We start from the raw sequence: 14442 nt of genomic DNA on the forward strand, positions 1-14442 counted from the left end.
TTGCCTGTCTGGAGGTTTGTCTGTCCAGGCATCACCCACCATGCATTCAGCAGGTGAACACAGAACCATGGAGTGAGTTGGAAGTGACCTTAAGGTCTAATTCCAAGCCCACACTATGGGCAACTTCCACCAGACTAAGCTGCTCATCCAATCTGGCCTTGAACACCTCCAGGGAGGTGGCATCTGCAACCCCCCTGGGCTGAACTGGTTGTTGTTTGTTCACAGAGCAGGCTTAGACCCTCTACAACTACCCTGAGCAGCCTGTTCCAGTGCTTCACCACCCTCATGGGGAACAATTTCTTCATGAGGTCTAATTTCAGCTTCTTCCAGTTTGAAGCATGAGTTAAATAGGACAAGGGGCAGGGTGGATCTGGATAGAATCCTAGAACCAAGCAGGTTGGAAGAGAGCTCCAAGCTCAGCCAGTCCAACCTAGCACCCAGCCCTGCCCAACCAACCACACCATGGCACTAAGTGCCCCAGCCAGGCTTGGCTTCAACACCTCCAGCCACAGCCACTCCACCACCTCCCTGGGCAGCCCATTCCAATGCCAATCACTCTCTCTGCCAACAACTTCCTCCTCACATCCAGCCCAGACCTGCCCTGGCACAGCTTCAGGCTGTGTCCCCTTCTTCTGTTGATGCCTGGCAGCAGAGCCCAACCCCACCTGGCTACAGCCTCCCTGCAGGTAGTTGTAGGCAGCAAAGGGCCATTAGGAAGAAGTTCTTTACTATGAGGGTGGAGGAAGACAGGGAAGTGGTGCAGGCACCATCCCTGGACACACTCAAGGTGAGGTCTGATGGGGTTCTGAGCAGCCTGCTGTAGCTGGGGCTGTCCCTGCTGACTGCAGGGGGGCTGGAGCAGACGACCTTTAGAGATCCCTTCCAACCCAGTGCATCCCCAGGAAGGGATGGAGAAGCTGCAGGCTCCTGCTGCAGGAACTTTTCCCAGAGCAGGCACAGAGAGCAAGATGGTAAAGTCCTGCACAGACTCTGCACTGTCAGACAGAGAAGAGACATTTATTTATTCTTGATCACAAACAATGTCCTCCATTGACAAGCTGAATGAAGGGCACTCCACTGATTTATTAGATCTAATAAGAAGCAGACCTCTGGGGATGAAATACAAGATTGATTTTCAGTGGTGAGCCACACTGCCACCCCAGCCCCTGTGCTCAGCAGATGAACCTGGGCATGCAGAGCACAGAGGGAGCTGAGACAGCACTGGGCAGGAGAAATGAATGGGAAGATTTGCACCAGGAAGGGGAGATGAAATGGAAACGAGGCTTGCAGCAGCAGCCCTTCACTCTTGTGCTAGCTGGAGCCTAGCTGGGGTGCTTTAGTGAGAGCAATTAGATGCTAGGCTGTGAAAAGGAAACAGTGGGGATGGCTGCTGCACTCCTAGGCTTGCTGAGATGGGTGAAAAGAATGACACACAGATAACAGAGTTGCTCTCTGGTTTTGGCTGCCTCCCTTCTCTCTAACCTGCTGTCTGGGTGACTAAGCCTTCTGCTTCCTAACTCCCCCTGGTCAATTCTCCAAACTCACCTTGAACATAAGGCAAAGTCTGGGAAGAGGTAGAGGGGTGGAAAGGAGGTGGAAGGGTGGTTGGGAGCCACTCCTGGGGACAAGAGAAAATGGCCTGGAGTTGTGCCTCAAGGGGAGCTTCAGGCTGGATATTAGGAGACTTTCCTTCCCAGACAGAGTTAGCAAGCATTGGAAGAGGCTGCCCTGGGAAGTGGTGAAGCCACCATCCTTGGATGGATTTAAAACCCTCATGGATGAGGAATGTGGTTTAGTGGCAGTGGCTTGGCAGTAGTGCTGGGACTGTGAGCTCTGCTTTTGGACTTGATGACCTCCAAGGTCTCTTCCAACCTCAACAGTTCTATGGCTCTATGATGAAGAGGAGAGCAGCAAACCACTAGGAAGTCTAAAGCAAACCTGAGTCAGGCCCACTCCATGCACCTGCCTCTAAGAGGAGCCTCTCTAAACATCTCCAGCCTCATTTTCACACCAGCCTGAGCCTCTACCAGGGCAAACACATCAGGAGAGCTCCCTGGATGCCATCCTCCACCAGGAAAAAAGACAACTAGCACAGCAGTTCTTAGCTGGAGGCCCTATTAATAGCAGTCCTAATTATATGGCTGCAAATTTAATTCCTAGCAATGATTAGTGTTGAAATCAAAGGCATCACACATCAATATTGATGGCACTGTATGAAGCCCATAAAGACAACAAGCAAGGAGGCACATCTACCCCCTACCCCCCTACCCCCCCACCCCAGCAGGTAGTTGATGTTTACTCTTGCACTAAGTCATTTCTAACTTTGCTGCATGAAAACTGCTTTCCTGCAGGAATCCACAGCTCTGATTTACCACCTGCAAGGTCAGGCTGAAGAAGGCCTGGCCTGGATGTCTACAAGATGTTGCTGCCCATGGCAGGGAGTTTGGAACTAGGTGATCTTTCAAGGGCCCTCCCAACCCAAAGCATTCTGTGAGTCTATGATCCACTTCCCCCTTGCTCCACCAGCAGAGATGCTCTGGAAGGAGAGCTGGAACACCAAGCTGCAGGGATGACTGCCCTGGGCTCCAAGCTGCTACTGAGCAGGCAGAGAACTTCTCTCCCTCCTCTCTTCATCGGATGAGACTGAACAAGGCCAAGGGCAGGGTTCCGCACTTTGGCCACAACAACCCCAAGCAGCACTACAGGCTGGGGACAGAGTGGCTGAGAGCAGCCAGGCAGAGAGGGAGCTGGGGGTGCTGGCAGAGAGGAGCTGAAGAGGAGGCAGCAGTGCTCAGGTGGGCAGCAGAGCCAATGGCATCCTGGGCTGGCTCAGGAGCAGTGTGGGCAGCAGGACAAGGGAGGTTCTTCTGCCCCTGTGCTCAGCACTGCTCAGCCCACACCTCAAGTACTGTGCCCAGTTCTGGGCTCCTCCATTGCAGAGAGATGTTGAGGTGCTGGAAGGTGTTTGGAGAAGGGCAGCAAGGCTGGGGAGGGGCCTGGAGCACAGCCCTGGGAGGAGAGGCTGAGGGAGCTGGGGGGGTGCAGCCTGCAGCAGAGGAGGCTCAGGGCAGAGCTCATTGCTGTCTGCAGCTGCCTGCAGGGAGGCTGTAGCCAGGTGGGGTTGGGCTCTGCTGCCAGGCAAGCAGCACTAGAAGAAGGGGACACAGCCTGAAGCTGTGCCAGGGCAGTTTGAGGCTGGATGTGAGGAGGAAGTTGTTGTCAGAGAGAGTGATTGGCATTGGAATGGGCTGCCCAGGGAGGTGGTGGAGTGGCTGTGGCTGGAGGTGTTGCAGCCAAGCCTGGCTGGGGCACTTAGTGCCATGGTGTGGTTGGTTGGGCAGGGCTGGGTGCTAGGTTGGACTGGGTGAGCTTGGAGCTCTCTGCCAATCTGGTTGATTCTATGATACATCAGCCAGCACTGTCTGCTGAAAGGAGCAGGAATCACAGGTTGGAAGGGACCCTCCAGGTCGTGTTGTCCAACCCCCTTGAAGTAAGCAGGGAGCTTCCCAGCTAGAGCAGGTTGCTCAGAGACCCATCAAGTTTGTCCTTGAATGTCTCCAAGGATGGGACCTCGACCACCTCTCTGGACAATCCATTCCAGTGTTCCACTACCCTTCCTCCTAACATCCAACTCTGGGCCCTCCAGATACACCCTAGAACAGAGAAACCAGAGGAACCAGGGCTAGACAACACTGCAGAGTGCAGGCAGCAATGCCATAATCCCACTGCAACATTTGGCTTAGAAAAGCCCTTTCAGATCACCCACTCCAACCACTCTCTCTCTCTACCAAGCCTAGTTCTAAACCATGGCCCTCACCACCATGTTTGTGGCTCTTTAAAACCCATTTTGAGCCAAAGCATACCAACAGAGCACTGAAACAGGTTCCCCAGAGAAGTTGTGGAGTCTCCTTCCCTGGAGACTTTCAAGGCCTCTCTGGATGTGTTCCTCTGTGATCTGTGCCAGATTGTGTGATCCTGCTCTGGCAGGGGGGTTGGACTTGATGATCTCCCTGGGTGCCTTCTGACCCCTAATATCCTGTCAATTGCAGCAGCTGCAAACACTCTGCTGTTTTATCCTTCCTTCCTCAGGCACTACTTCTGCACATCACTGAGCCCAAGGATTCAGTTGTCCCATTCTGCAGGTAGGAAAACCTGGATTGAAGTGCAAAGGGTGGATCTTGGCCCTGGGTGTATCTTCCCCCTGAGTGTCTGGGCAGGCAGGGGCTTGGGCACCTTCAGCGTTCAGCTCCTGTAGAGCAGAGAGGCTGAAGCAGCTCTGCCAAGGAGCATGCAGGGGGAGCTTAGGTGAGTGGCTAATGGGCAGGACATGGGTGAGATAAGGCAGCAACTGCAGCAATGACTCCTCACTGGGGAAGCACAGACAAATGTGGGAGATTTCAGAGCTGGCTCCCTGACTTCCCTCCCCCAGCTACACTTCTGTCTTTGAAACCCCAGACTCAGCCACCAGCTTGCTTCCAAAGTTAGTCAAGGGCTGTGGGAGAGGGAAGAGGTGTTGGATAACTCACCTCTGCGTGGGCAGGTGCAGGAGATGAGGCACCTGTCTCAGTCTATGGCACTGGGAGAGGTGGGCAGATTCCTGCCACCCTCATTTCACGTTTGGGGAAAGAGGAGACAGGGAAACATTTACAGTGCTGAGCATCCTGACATCGAGATCTGCCTGCTCACAGAACACACATCACTGCTGGAGACAACCTGGTGCTAACTTCCCACTGGCTTTGCAGTCCCCAGAGCCCCCCAGAGCTGCTTCCCACCCTTCACATGGCCTCTCTTAGGCCACATTGAAGATAATCTCACATGGCAGACAAGGAAAGAGTTACCAAAGGTGTGGACAGAACCATGAGATAGAGAACACCCTCCTGCAGCAGAAGACAGGGCAGAGAATAACAAGAGGTATGGATCTCATCAGCTGCAGACAGCTCTGATGCATGGGGAATAAGGGTGCTTGGGATGCCAGGCAAAGCTGGTGTGCCTGGAATCAAGCTGCTGAGAGATGAAGCAGTTCTCCCACTACCTGGCCAGCACTGGCTCAAACAGGAGGTGAAGGATTCCACAGCCCTCCCTCTGGCCCAGGCCATGGATGGGAATGGCTAGGTTGGAAGGCAGGTGTTATGCCTGGGACAGCAGGGGGGGTTAAAGCCTGCTGGAGAGTCTGCCTCTGCTGTAATCCTCCATAATTCATGGGGTGGGACACTCAACACCAAGCGTGGGCAGGCAGAGGATGCTTGCTGGAACTGCTTCTCAATCACAGAGCCACAGAACTGTTTCAGCCAGAAAAGACTTCTGAGATCCAACTGTTGACCTAACACCACCATGGCCATGAAAGTGTGTCCCAAACTGCCATGTCCATGTTTCCTGAACACCTCCAGGGGTGGAGAGTCCACCACTGCCCTGGGCAGCCTGTTCCAGTCCCTGACCACTCTTGCAGGAGAGAACTGTTTTCCTCATAACCAACCTACACCTCCCCTGATGCCATTTGAGGCCCTTTCCTCTTGTTACTAGGGGGATACTAGGGAGAGGAGACCAACTCCCACCTCACTCCAACCTCCTTTCAGGGAGCTGTAGAGAGCAAGCAAGACTCCCCTCAGCCTCCTCTTCCCTGGGCTGAACACCCCCAGTTCCCTCAGCTGCTCCTCACCAGCCCTGTTCTTCAGACCCTCCATCAGCTTTGTTGCCCTTCTCTGGACTAATTCCAGCACCAAAACGTCCTTCTTGGAGTGAGGGTCCCAAAACTGAACCCAGTATTTGAGGTGCAGCCTCACCAGTGCCCAATACAGGGGGACAATCACTGCCCTACTCCTACTGACCAGACTAGTGCTGATCCAAGCCAGGATGCTGGTGACCTTCTCGGCCACCTGCATCCCTCTGTGCTAGGAGAAGAGGTGGGCAGGGAGCAGAGGGGCTCTGCCTGCAAGCCCACTCTTCCCCACGCTCAATATTGCCCCACTGCCACCCGAGAGGCACCAGGGAGGCATGGAATTTACTGCTGCTCAGCACTCGGTGGAGTGCTGACTGAATATTAACGAGCTGATGTAATTAAAGTGATGCAGACATTCAAGTGTAGTATCTGCCTGTCCTTGTATCTTCCTGCAGAGCTGAGGAAGAAATTCCCTGCTGCTTAAGGACACCAAAAAAAATTAACAGCCTGCTGCTGATTACATTTGTTAACCCTTTCCCTGGCAGGAAGCAGCAGGCTCTGCAATCAAGGGCTTCACCTACAGCTGTCAGTCACGTCCCAGGTTGATTTGCAGCTTCTCAGCATCTCCAAAGCTGCTTTTGCTGGAGCTGGATCAACCTTCTGCACCCACTGCTGAGCTGGTTTCCAGTTGCAGCTCCAACTCCAAAGGGCAGTAAGTGCTGGGGTGTCCCTTCTGCTTATGGCCCCCAGATCCATCTCCACACTCGGTTTAAATATGGAGCTTCTGGGGGAGGATTAGAGAGGACGACACAGAAGGTATGGGACTGGGTCTGACCAGTCTTTGCTCCCCACTTATTAAAGAGCAGTTCAGAGACCTGGGAGAGGGGGAAATCCCAGCTGGAATTCACAATCCTAGGACTCACTGCCGCTCCGAAGGAGGAAACCAGAGAGAGCATCTCTTTGCCCAGAGCAACTTTTTGTGATGCAGAGGGTGAGGAATGTTATCTTCCAGGACTGATCAATCACTCAACTGTCAGAGGGTAGGGCAGGAGGGAAGAGGCAGAGAGGAGCAGCAGGACTTTGCCCTGAGGCTTGGTTTCCAACAGCAGTCAAGTTAACCCATTCTTATCTCTCCATGACCTTCCACCATTGGCAATTTTGCCATCACCAAAAGCTCCCTAACCCTTTCTTCTTCAGAGGCTGCAGCAGGATCGCTGGGAAGCAACTCAAAACCATTTCAGGATTCCCACCAGTGTGTCAAAAAGGAGAGAAGATCCAAGAACTTGGATACAACTTGCTGAGGGTCACAATTTGCTGAGGGTCACTCATGCTCAGAAACTGCAAGTCACTTAAAGCAGGCTGACAACCACAGGATCATCAACGTTGCAAAACTCCTCTAAGATCATCCAGTCCAACCAACACCAACCCAACACCACCATGGCCACTAAACCATGTCCCCACAAGGCATGTCCACACATTTCCTGAACACCTCCAGGGATGGTGACCTCACCACCTCCCTGGGCAGCTTGGTCCAATGTTTCACCTCTGCATCAGCCCCACAACCACTCCTCCCACAGCTCACTGAACGATGAGATGCACAACCCCCAAACCAACAGCACACAGGCAGCGCACACAGGAGCTGGCACAGTGCTGAGACCTCCATCACCCTGCTGCAGCAGGAAGAGACTGGCTGGAAGCACAGGAAGGTGCCCTCAGCCCATGCAGGGGGATGCTCTGGAGCTGTAACACCTCAGAGTAGTGGGAACTGTGTGGCTCACTGAACGACGAGATGCACAACCCCCAGACCAACAGCACACAGGCAGCACACACAGGAGCTGGCACATTGCTGTGACCTCCATCACCCTGCTGCAGAAGGAAGAGACTGGCTGGAAGCACAGGAAGGTGCCCTCAGCCCATGCAGGGAGATGCTCTGGAACTGTAGCAGCCTCAGAGCAGTGGGAACTGCGTGACCTTTTTTGGTCTCTTTCCCAGGACCATGCTGGAGGAGTTTCTGCTGCACCTTTCAGCTGACACTTCTGCATTTCAAAAGAAACTTGCAGCAACACCACCCTGTGCTCCCAGTGCAGATGGATGGACCTGGCCTCACCAATGCAAGGCTCTCTATGACCCAAACCCTGTGATTCTTTTGTTTCACTCCCTACTGGCTCCCAGTTTCGCACTGGGAACAAAAATCTGCAAGACACACAGCAGCAGCTACGTGCACCAGAGATGACAAATGGATCCTGGCTGTCTGAAGCCACATGAATCAGCTTACCTTCTTCAGCTTGCCAGTCTTTGTCCCCACAAACACCACACTGTAGCCATTGTAGACATAGGAAGCAACGGAAGTCATCCGGTCGCGGCTGGAGGTGAAGAGGGTCACTCCATCCACGGGCGTTGAGCCTCCCAGGGGCTGGTTGATGTCAAGCCCACAGAAATTGTCATCGATGGGGACTGGCTGGAAAGACAAAGTAGGAGGCAGCTGTGAGTCAGACAAAGCACAAAGCAGCCCCACATGCTTGGGGTCGTGTAAAGGGGGCTCGACTGGACAGGGCTGGGTGCTAGGTTGGAGATCTCTTCTAATCTGGTTGATTCTGTGATTCTGTGACAGCTGGGTGGGAGCTACCAACATGGCTCTGCCCAGGAGCCAGGCCAGCTTCAGCCACTTTGTTCCCTTCACTGCCTGGGGCCAAGACACTCTGCAGCTGCTCCAAGAGGGGTTTGGACAGGATTAAGGAGGTACCTTGAGTCCATCTGCTAGGTTTCTCCTGGGTTTAGCACAGCTGCATGGCCACGCAGGAATTCTCTGCTCCACTCATTTCAGCTCCTCTCAACCCAACTTCCAGAGGTGCTGGGCCACGAAAGCATCGAGGCTCACACCAGCAAAGGCTTCCCTTGAAGACCACACAAACCCTGCTGCTGACAGCTGACAGTGGGGCTGGCACTGCCTCACACAGTGTGGGACATGCTCAGGTCAGTCCCTAGCCAGAGGATGGCCAGGCAGGGCTGATCCCACCTCACATCCTTAACTCCAACCTAAACCTCCCCTGGCACAACTTCATGGCCATTTTCTTTCATTCTGTCATCTGAGAACAGGGGGAAGAGACCAACTCCTACCTCACTCCAACCTCCCAAAGCTGGAAACAGCAAACACTTCCAGCGAGCTGCCAATCTTTATGTGCCTTAATGCCAGCCCTTCCCTGTCACCACCAAGTGTCTGAGAAGAGCACGGACCAAAGGGCAAGAGAGTTGCTACGGCAAGGAAGCAGAGGCATGGAAAGACACTGGAATGGGCTGCCCAGGGATGTGGTGGAGTCGCCGTCCCTGGGGCACTTCAAGGCAAGGTTGGACGTGGCACTTGGTGCCATGGTCTAGCCTTGAGCTCTGTGGTAAAGGGTTGGACTTGATGATCTGTGAGGTCTCTTCCAACCCTGATGATACTGTGATACTGTGAACCCTGTTGCGTAAGCTCCTGGCCCACAGGGCCAGGCTTTGAGACCAGCTCTCAGGGGCTACGCCAGCCAACAGAGCATCCTCACCGCTTTAGTGCACTGAACATCCTTCCCCAGCAGCCAGTTGAGCTCCAGGTTGCCTTCCCCCTGGTAGCAGGACTGCAGGCGCTCCTTGATCTGCGCGTTGATGGCGCGGATGGGGAAGACGCAGAGCGCGGAGTCGTCGGGGGGCTGGTGGTACTGCTTCTGGCCCTTGGAGAAGATGGCAAAGAGCACATCCTCCCGGGCCGTGACGTTGAGGGCCCTGGCCAGCACGTCTCCCGGCTTGGAGAGGTAGGCTGCTTGCAGCAGGCGGTACTCCGTGTCCCCCCGGACGCAGCCGAAGGGCAGCGAGACGTAGGAGTGGAACTTGGGGTCGTCCTTGCAGAGCCGCACGATGCGCGAGGTGTAGAAGAGGTCGCTGGCGGAGTTGATGGAGACCCCTTCGGGGGTCTCCGGCTGCACGGTCAGAAAGTAGACGAAGTTGCCGCTGGCGAAGCCGTAGATGTAGAAGATGTCGAAGTGGGAAACGAGGGCCAAGGTGTCCGAGGGGATTTTGATGAGGGACGACACAAAGTCGCTGTGGAGCTCGTAATCCAGCATGGCTGAGGACTCGGGGTCCCGGGGCAGCTTGCGGCTGGAGAGGGTGGGGAAGTAATCCTGCTTGCCGTCCACTGCCGTGCCGATGAAGAGCTTCCCGTCCTCGCCTTCCGAGCGCACGATCACCCCGTACATGGTGCCCGTCTGGTTGACGCTGGACAGGTAATGCTCCTTCTTGTGGGAGGGCTCCACCAGGATGAAGAGGTCGTCCAGGCGCAGCAGCTTGCAGACGCCCTGGTAGAGGCTGCCACAGGCCAGCAGTCGGTTCTCAGAGTAGTCAATGATCAGCAGCTTGTTGACGTTGTTGGTGAGGGTGAGGATCTCGCTGCAGGGCTGGACGATGAGGGGGGGGTAGCAGGATTTGTTGTCCTCCTCGGGACCGGTTTTGTGAGCCACCAGAATGGTCAGGTTGCCCGAGAGCTTGTAGACCCTGTTGATGGCTCCGACGTAGACCGCTCCGGTGCCCTGGTGGACGGTCAGGTGGTTGAACGTCCAGTCCCGGTTCTCCGAGTGGAAAGTGTTGAACAAGGCATTGCTGGAGACGTTCCGTGAGAGGGATGCCAGGAAGAGACAGAGCAAAGCCACCGCCCAGCCATCGGAGTCTGGTACCCGAGGCCAGTTCTTCCTCTGATCCATCCTGGGAAAGGCAAACTCCGTGTCCCCCGAGCGTGTCCTGTGCCCCAGCAACGTCCCTCACATGGTTCTGGGGAGGGGGGGAAGAGAAAGCAACACAGAGCAAAGGATTAGATCCTGTGTGCCCTGCAGATAAAATTCAAAGGAGGCTTTCTAATTACAAAGTCCTTGAGATAAAGTGAGGACGCCTCTAAGCCCAGCAGGAATTAAGCAGGTCTCCTAACTTATTGGTAAACAGTTCAGGCTCCAGGCTTTGCCACTTGGTTTGGCCTCTGCGTGCTAATGGCTTCTGTGGTTGAGGTCTTTCTAACCCACCCTGCTCAGGCATGAGAGGGGACAATCAGCTCCAACCCAAGGCAAAGCCTGCTGCTCACACACTCAACCATCAGCCTGTGGTCTCGGCTAAAAGGCTCCTGCAGGGAATGTTGTTGGAAGCAGCAGAGGAATAGAGAGGAGTTTCTACCTTTAAATCCACCACGACCTCATTTGGGAACCTCAAGAAGAAGCCTCCTGCAGGCAACTTCATTGAGCATACACAGACCAAAGCCACCAAGATCTCCTCTCCACCTCTCCCCACAGCCTGAAGTACCTCTGCAGGAGCTCTGCATGCAGCGTAGGTACTGCGCTTCTTCATGAGGCACTGCACAGCTGAGAAGCAGGTGCCACAGAGGTGGGGACACCTGGTTAGATCAGCAACCAAACAGCACCAGCAGCGTCCTATGCAGGGCAGATGCTGCCCATCTGGAGCCTGATGTTCTACACAAAGGAGTCAAGAGATGAAGTTCCATCCCTGGCTCCCTGCGAGAGAAGCTCCAGGCTTGGAGGACACAACATGTGGGTGCAAGACATGCATCACTTGGCCAGCAGATCAAGAGAGGTGATCCTGACTCTCTGCTCTGGTGAGACTTCACCTGGAGCATGCATCCAGCTCTGGAGCTCCCAGCACAAGGACACAGATCTGTTGGAACAGTTTCAGAGGAAGCCAGGAAGGTGATCAGAGGGCTGGAGAACCTCCCCTGTGGGACCAGGCTGAGTGAGTTGGGGCTGTTCAACCTGGAGAAGAGAAGGCTCCAGGGAGACCTTAGCACAGCCTTCCAGTACCTGAAGAGGGCTACAGGAATGTTGGAGAGGGACTTTTGACAAAGACTTGGAGTAACAGGATGAGAGGGAATGGACTGAAATTGGAGAGGGCAGATTTAGGCTGGAGATGAGGAAGAAATTCTTTAGAGTGAGAGTGGTGAGACACTGGAACAGGTTGCCCAGAAGCTGTGGACACATCATCCCTGGAAGCACTTAAAGACCAGGCTGGAAGAGCCTTTGAGCAACCTGGCTAGTGGGAGGTGTCCCTGCCCATGGCGTTGGACCTGGCTGATCTTTAAGTTCCCTTCCAACTCAACTCATTCTCTCAATCTCTGAACAAACAATGTTCAGTGTGGGCAGCAGGACAAGGGAGGTTCTTCTGCCCCTGCGCTCAGCACTGCTCAGGACACACCTCAAGTACTGTGCCCAGTTGTGGGCTCCTCAGTTCAAAAGAGATGTTGAGGTGCTGGAAGGTGTTTGGAGAAGGGCAGCAAGGCTGGGGAGGGGCCTGGAGCACAGCCCTGTGAGGAGAGGCTGAGGGAGCTGGGGGGGTGCAGCCTGCAGCAGAGGAGGCTCAGGGCAGAGCTCATTGCTGCCTGTAGCTGCCTGCAGGGAGGCTGTAGCCAGGTGGGGTTGGGCTCTGCTGCCAGGCAGCCAGGGACAGAAGAAGGGGACACAGCCTCAAGCTGTGCCAGGGCAGGTCTAGGCTGGATGTTAGGAGGAAGTTGTTGTCAGAGAGAGTGATTGGCATTGGAATGGGCTGCCCAGGGAGGTGGTGGAGTGGCTGTGGCTGGAGGTGTTGAAGCCAAGCCTGGCTGGGGCACTTAGTGCCATGGTCTGGTTGGTTGGGCAGGGCTGGGTGCTAGGTTGGGCTGGCTGAGCTTGGAGCTCTCTTCCACCCTGCTTGGTTCTATGATTCAGTGCCACAGCCCCCAACCACCACCAGAAACCCTGCGGAGGAAAGTTTGAGAGCGGCTGGGTAGAGCTGGAGAGTTAAACACCAGGAAGGCAGGAGAATGGAGCCAATTTAACTCTGATCCTTAATACCATTTCACCATTAATTTTCCCTCTTTCTTTTGGTCGTGGGAAGGAAGTTCCAAACGTGGCCTTCAAAGCCATTTGAAGCTCTTAGTAACGCAAGGTGCAAGAGAGAGTAAATCCAGGGACACAATAAAAACCCAAGCAGCTGAAAGGCCTCAATTAGGCTGAAAGGAGTTATCTGGTATTTAAATAATTATTAGATTGAAGGAATAATCACAGGTCTGAGCCTAATTTTTTTTCTCCCTCCCCCCCCCCCCCCCCCCCCCACTGTCATCCTAATGGAGGCTATAATATTATTATTCAAATGCTCATGATTCTCATTGAGGGACTGGGAAGGGGGGGGGGGGGGGAAAGGGTTCATTTAATCTCCATGTGACAGGGCTTCAGGAGGTCTGATTAGTCATTTCTCTTGCTTCAGCTGTCAATCACTTGTGGGCACCATGGTTTGTCATTAGTGGTGTTTTATGCACACACACAGAGGCAATAAATAATGAAGAGAGGAGGAGAAAAAATAGAGTGGGGGAAAAAAATGCAAAAGCAAAAAGGATAATGAAAAGCAAAAGCAAAACAGAGAATCTCCTGTGGAAATAAAAATGATGGCTCAAAGGGACAGTTCTGCTGTCCCCACGGCTGCAGCTGCCTCTGGCTGGTGGTGCTGCAATGTTTCACAAGGGGTTGCAGCAGTAGGAGGAGGAGCAAAGGGTTTGGAACTGGAGATGGGGAGATTTAGGTTGCACATCAGGAGGAAGTTCTGCACAATGAGGGTGGTGGAACCCTGGAACAGGTTGCCCGGGGAGGTGGTGGAGGCTCTATCCCTGGAGACATTCAAGGTCAGGCTTGAGGTGGTTAAAGATGTCCTTGCTGACTGCAGAGGGGGTGGACAAGATGACCTTAAGGGTCTCTGCTCCTAACCTGAAGCATTTTATGATTCTACTATCTGATCTTTCTGGGTTGGGCTGGTTTCATGAGCAATGATTTACACACAGCCTCCCCCCTTTGCCAGCACTGCTCTGCCCACCCCAATCCTCTTGGCTCTGTTGGGTCCTGCTCTCCTGGGACACTCCACCCTCTGAAGGAGGCAACTCCAACAGCTCTGACGCCTTCAAGATGCAGTAAATGCATCTGCACCAACCCAGGCACACTCACTCCCACCCCAGGCACAGCCAGCCTGCCCCACACCAGCCTCAGCATCCTCCTCCAGCAGCCTCAGCATCTTCCCCCAGCAGTCTCAGCATCCTCCCCCAGCAGCCTCAGCATCCTCCCCCAGCAGCCCCATCCCTGGATCTCAGCATCCCAGCTCCAGAGGCTTTGTCCAGCTGTTCCCACATCACTCCCAGCCCAAGGACCCTGCTCAAGGGGAAGAGAGCAGCAGATCAAACCCGCTGTGGGTTTTTTTCTCCTAAGGGCACAAGTGTCTGGGGAGCTGCCTCACAGAATGAGGCCTCCTGAGCAATGACTGAGCTGGCAGGGATGTGATTGCTTTCGGAGCTGGAGGTGGATTCTGCCCTTTCTGCTTTTTATAGTCAAATAAGATTCATTGCTGTGGGGCCAGGAGCAGGGAGACTGGCTGGCTGGTGCTGCTGACCTCCCCTGCAGGTCACCAGGCTGTCAGAAATCCCCCAGAATTATCAAAGGGGTCACCCAAAGGTCAGGCTGCACTCTATAAACTAAAAACACAAGAACAAACCCTTTGGAACAACCTCGCCCTTGCACCAGCCTGACCCTTTCTCTTTGCATTGGCTCCAGATCGAAGCTGCCAACTGGGAGGAGGGAAAAGAGCCCAGAGCTGGGCCAGTTCTTTGTAGTAAGAACACAGGGGATGGGTTTGCATCCCTCCTGGAGCCCATCAGGAATGCTTCTGTGAAATCTTTCCAGCCATGAAAGCTGCCACAGTGATTTACCCCCCTTAAAGAAGTGAGGCCCAGGACGCACTGGTCAGCT

General features: G+C 54.2%; 1 protein-coding gene across 6 annotated transcripts in view; it reads right to left on the reverse strand.

Moving 5' to 3' along the window:
* PLXNA2 (plexin A2) overlaps window positions 1–14442 on the reverse strand; it is a 238189-nt gene that overhangs the window by 186004 nt on the left and 37743 nt on the right. For all 6 annotated transcript variants that reach the window (XM_064173717.1, XM_064173716.1, XM_064173718.1 and 3 more), the window contains exons 2-3: window positions 9196–10450; window positions 7932–8114 (exon numbers count right to left, since the gene is read on the reverse strand). In XM_064173717.1, the coding sequence (XP_064029787.1) occupies window positions 7932–8114; window positions 9196–10383 (1371 nt within the window). In that variant the 5' untranslated portion in view covers window positions 10384–10450. The remainder of the gene's footprint in view (window positions 1–7931; window positions 8115–9195; window positions 10451–14442) is intronic.

The sequence above is a fragment of the Pogoniulus pusillus genome, chromosome 39 (genome assembly GCF_015220805.1).
Source record: "Pogoniulus pusillus isolate bPogPus1 chromosome 39, bPogPus1.pri, whole genome shotgun sequence".
Lineage (NCBI taxonomy): Eukaryota > Metazoa > Chordata > Aves > Piciformes > Lybiidae > Pogoniulus > Pogoniulus pusillus.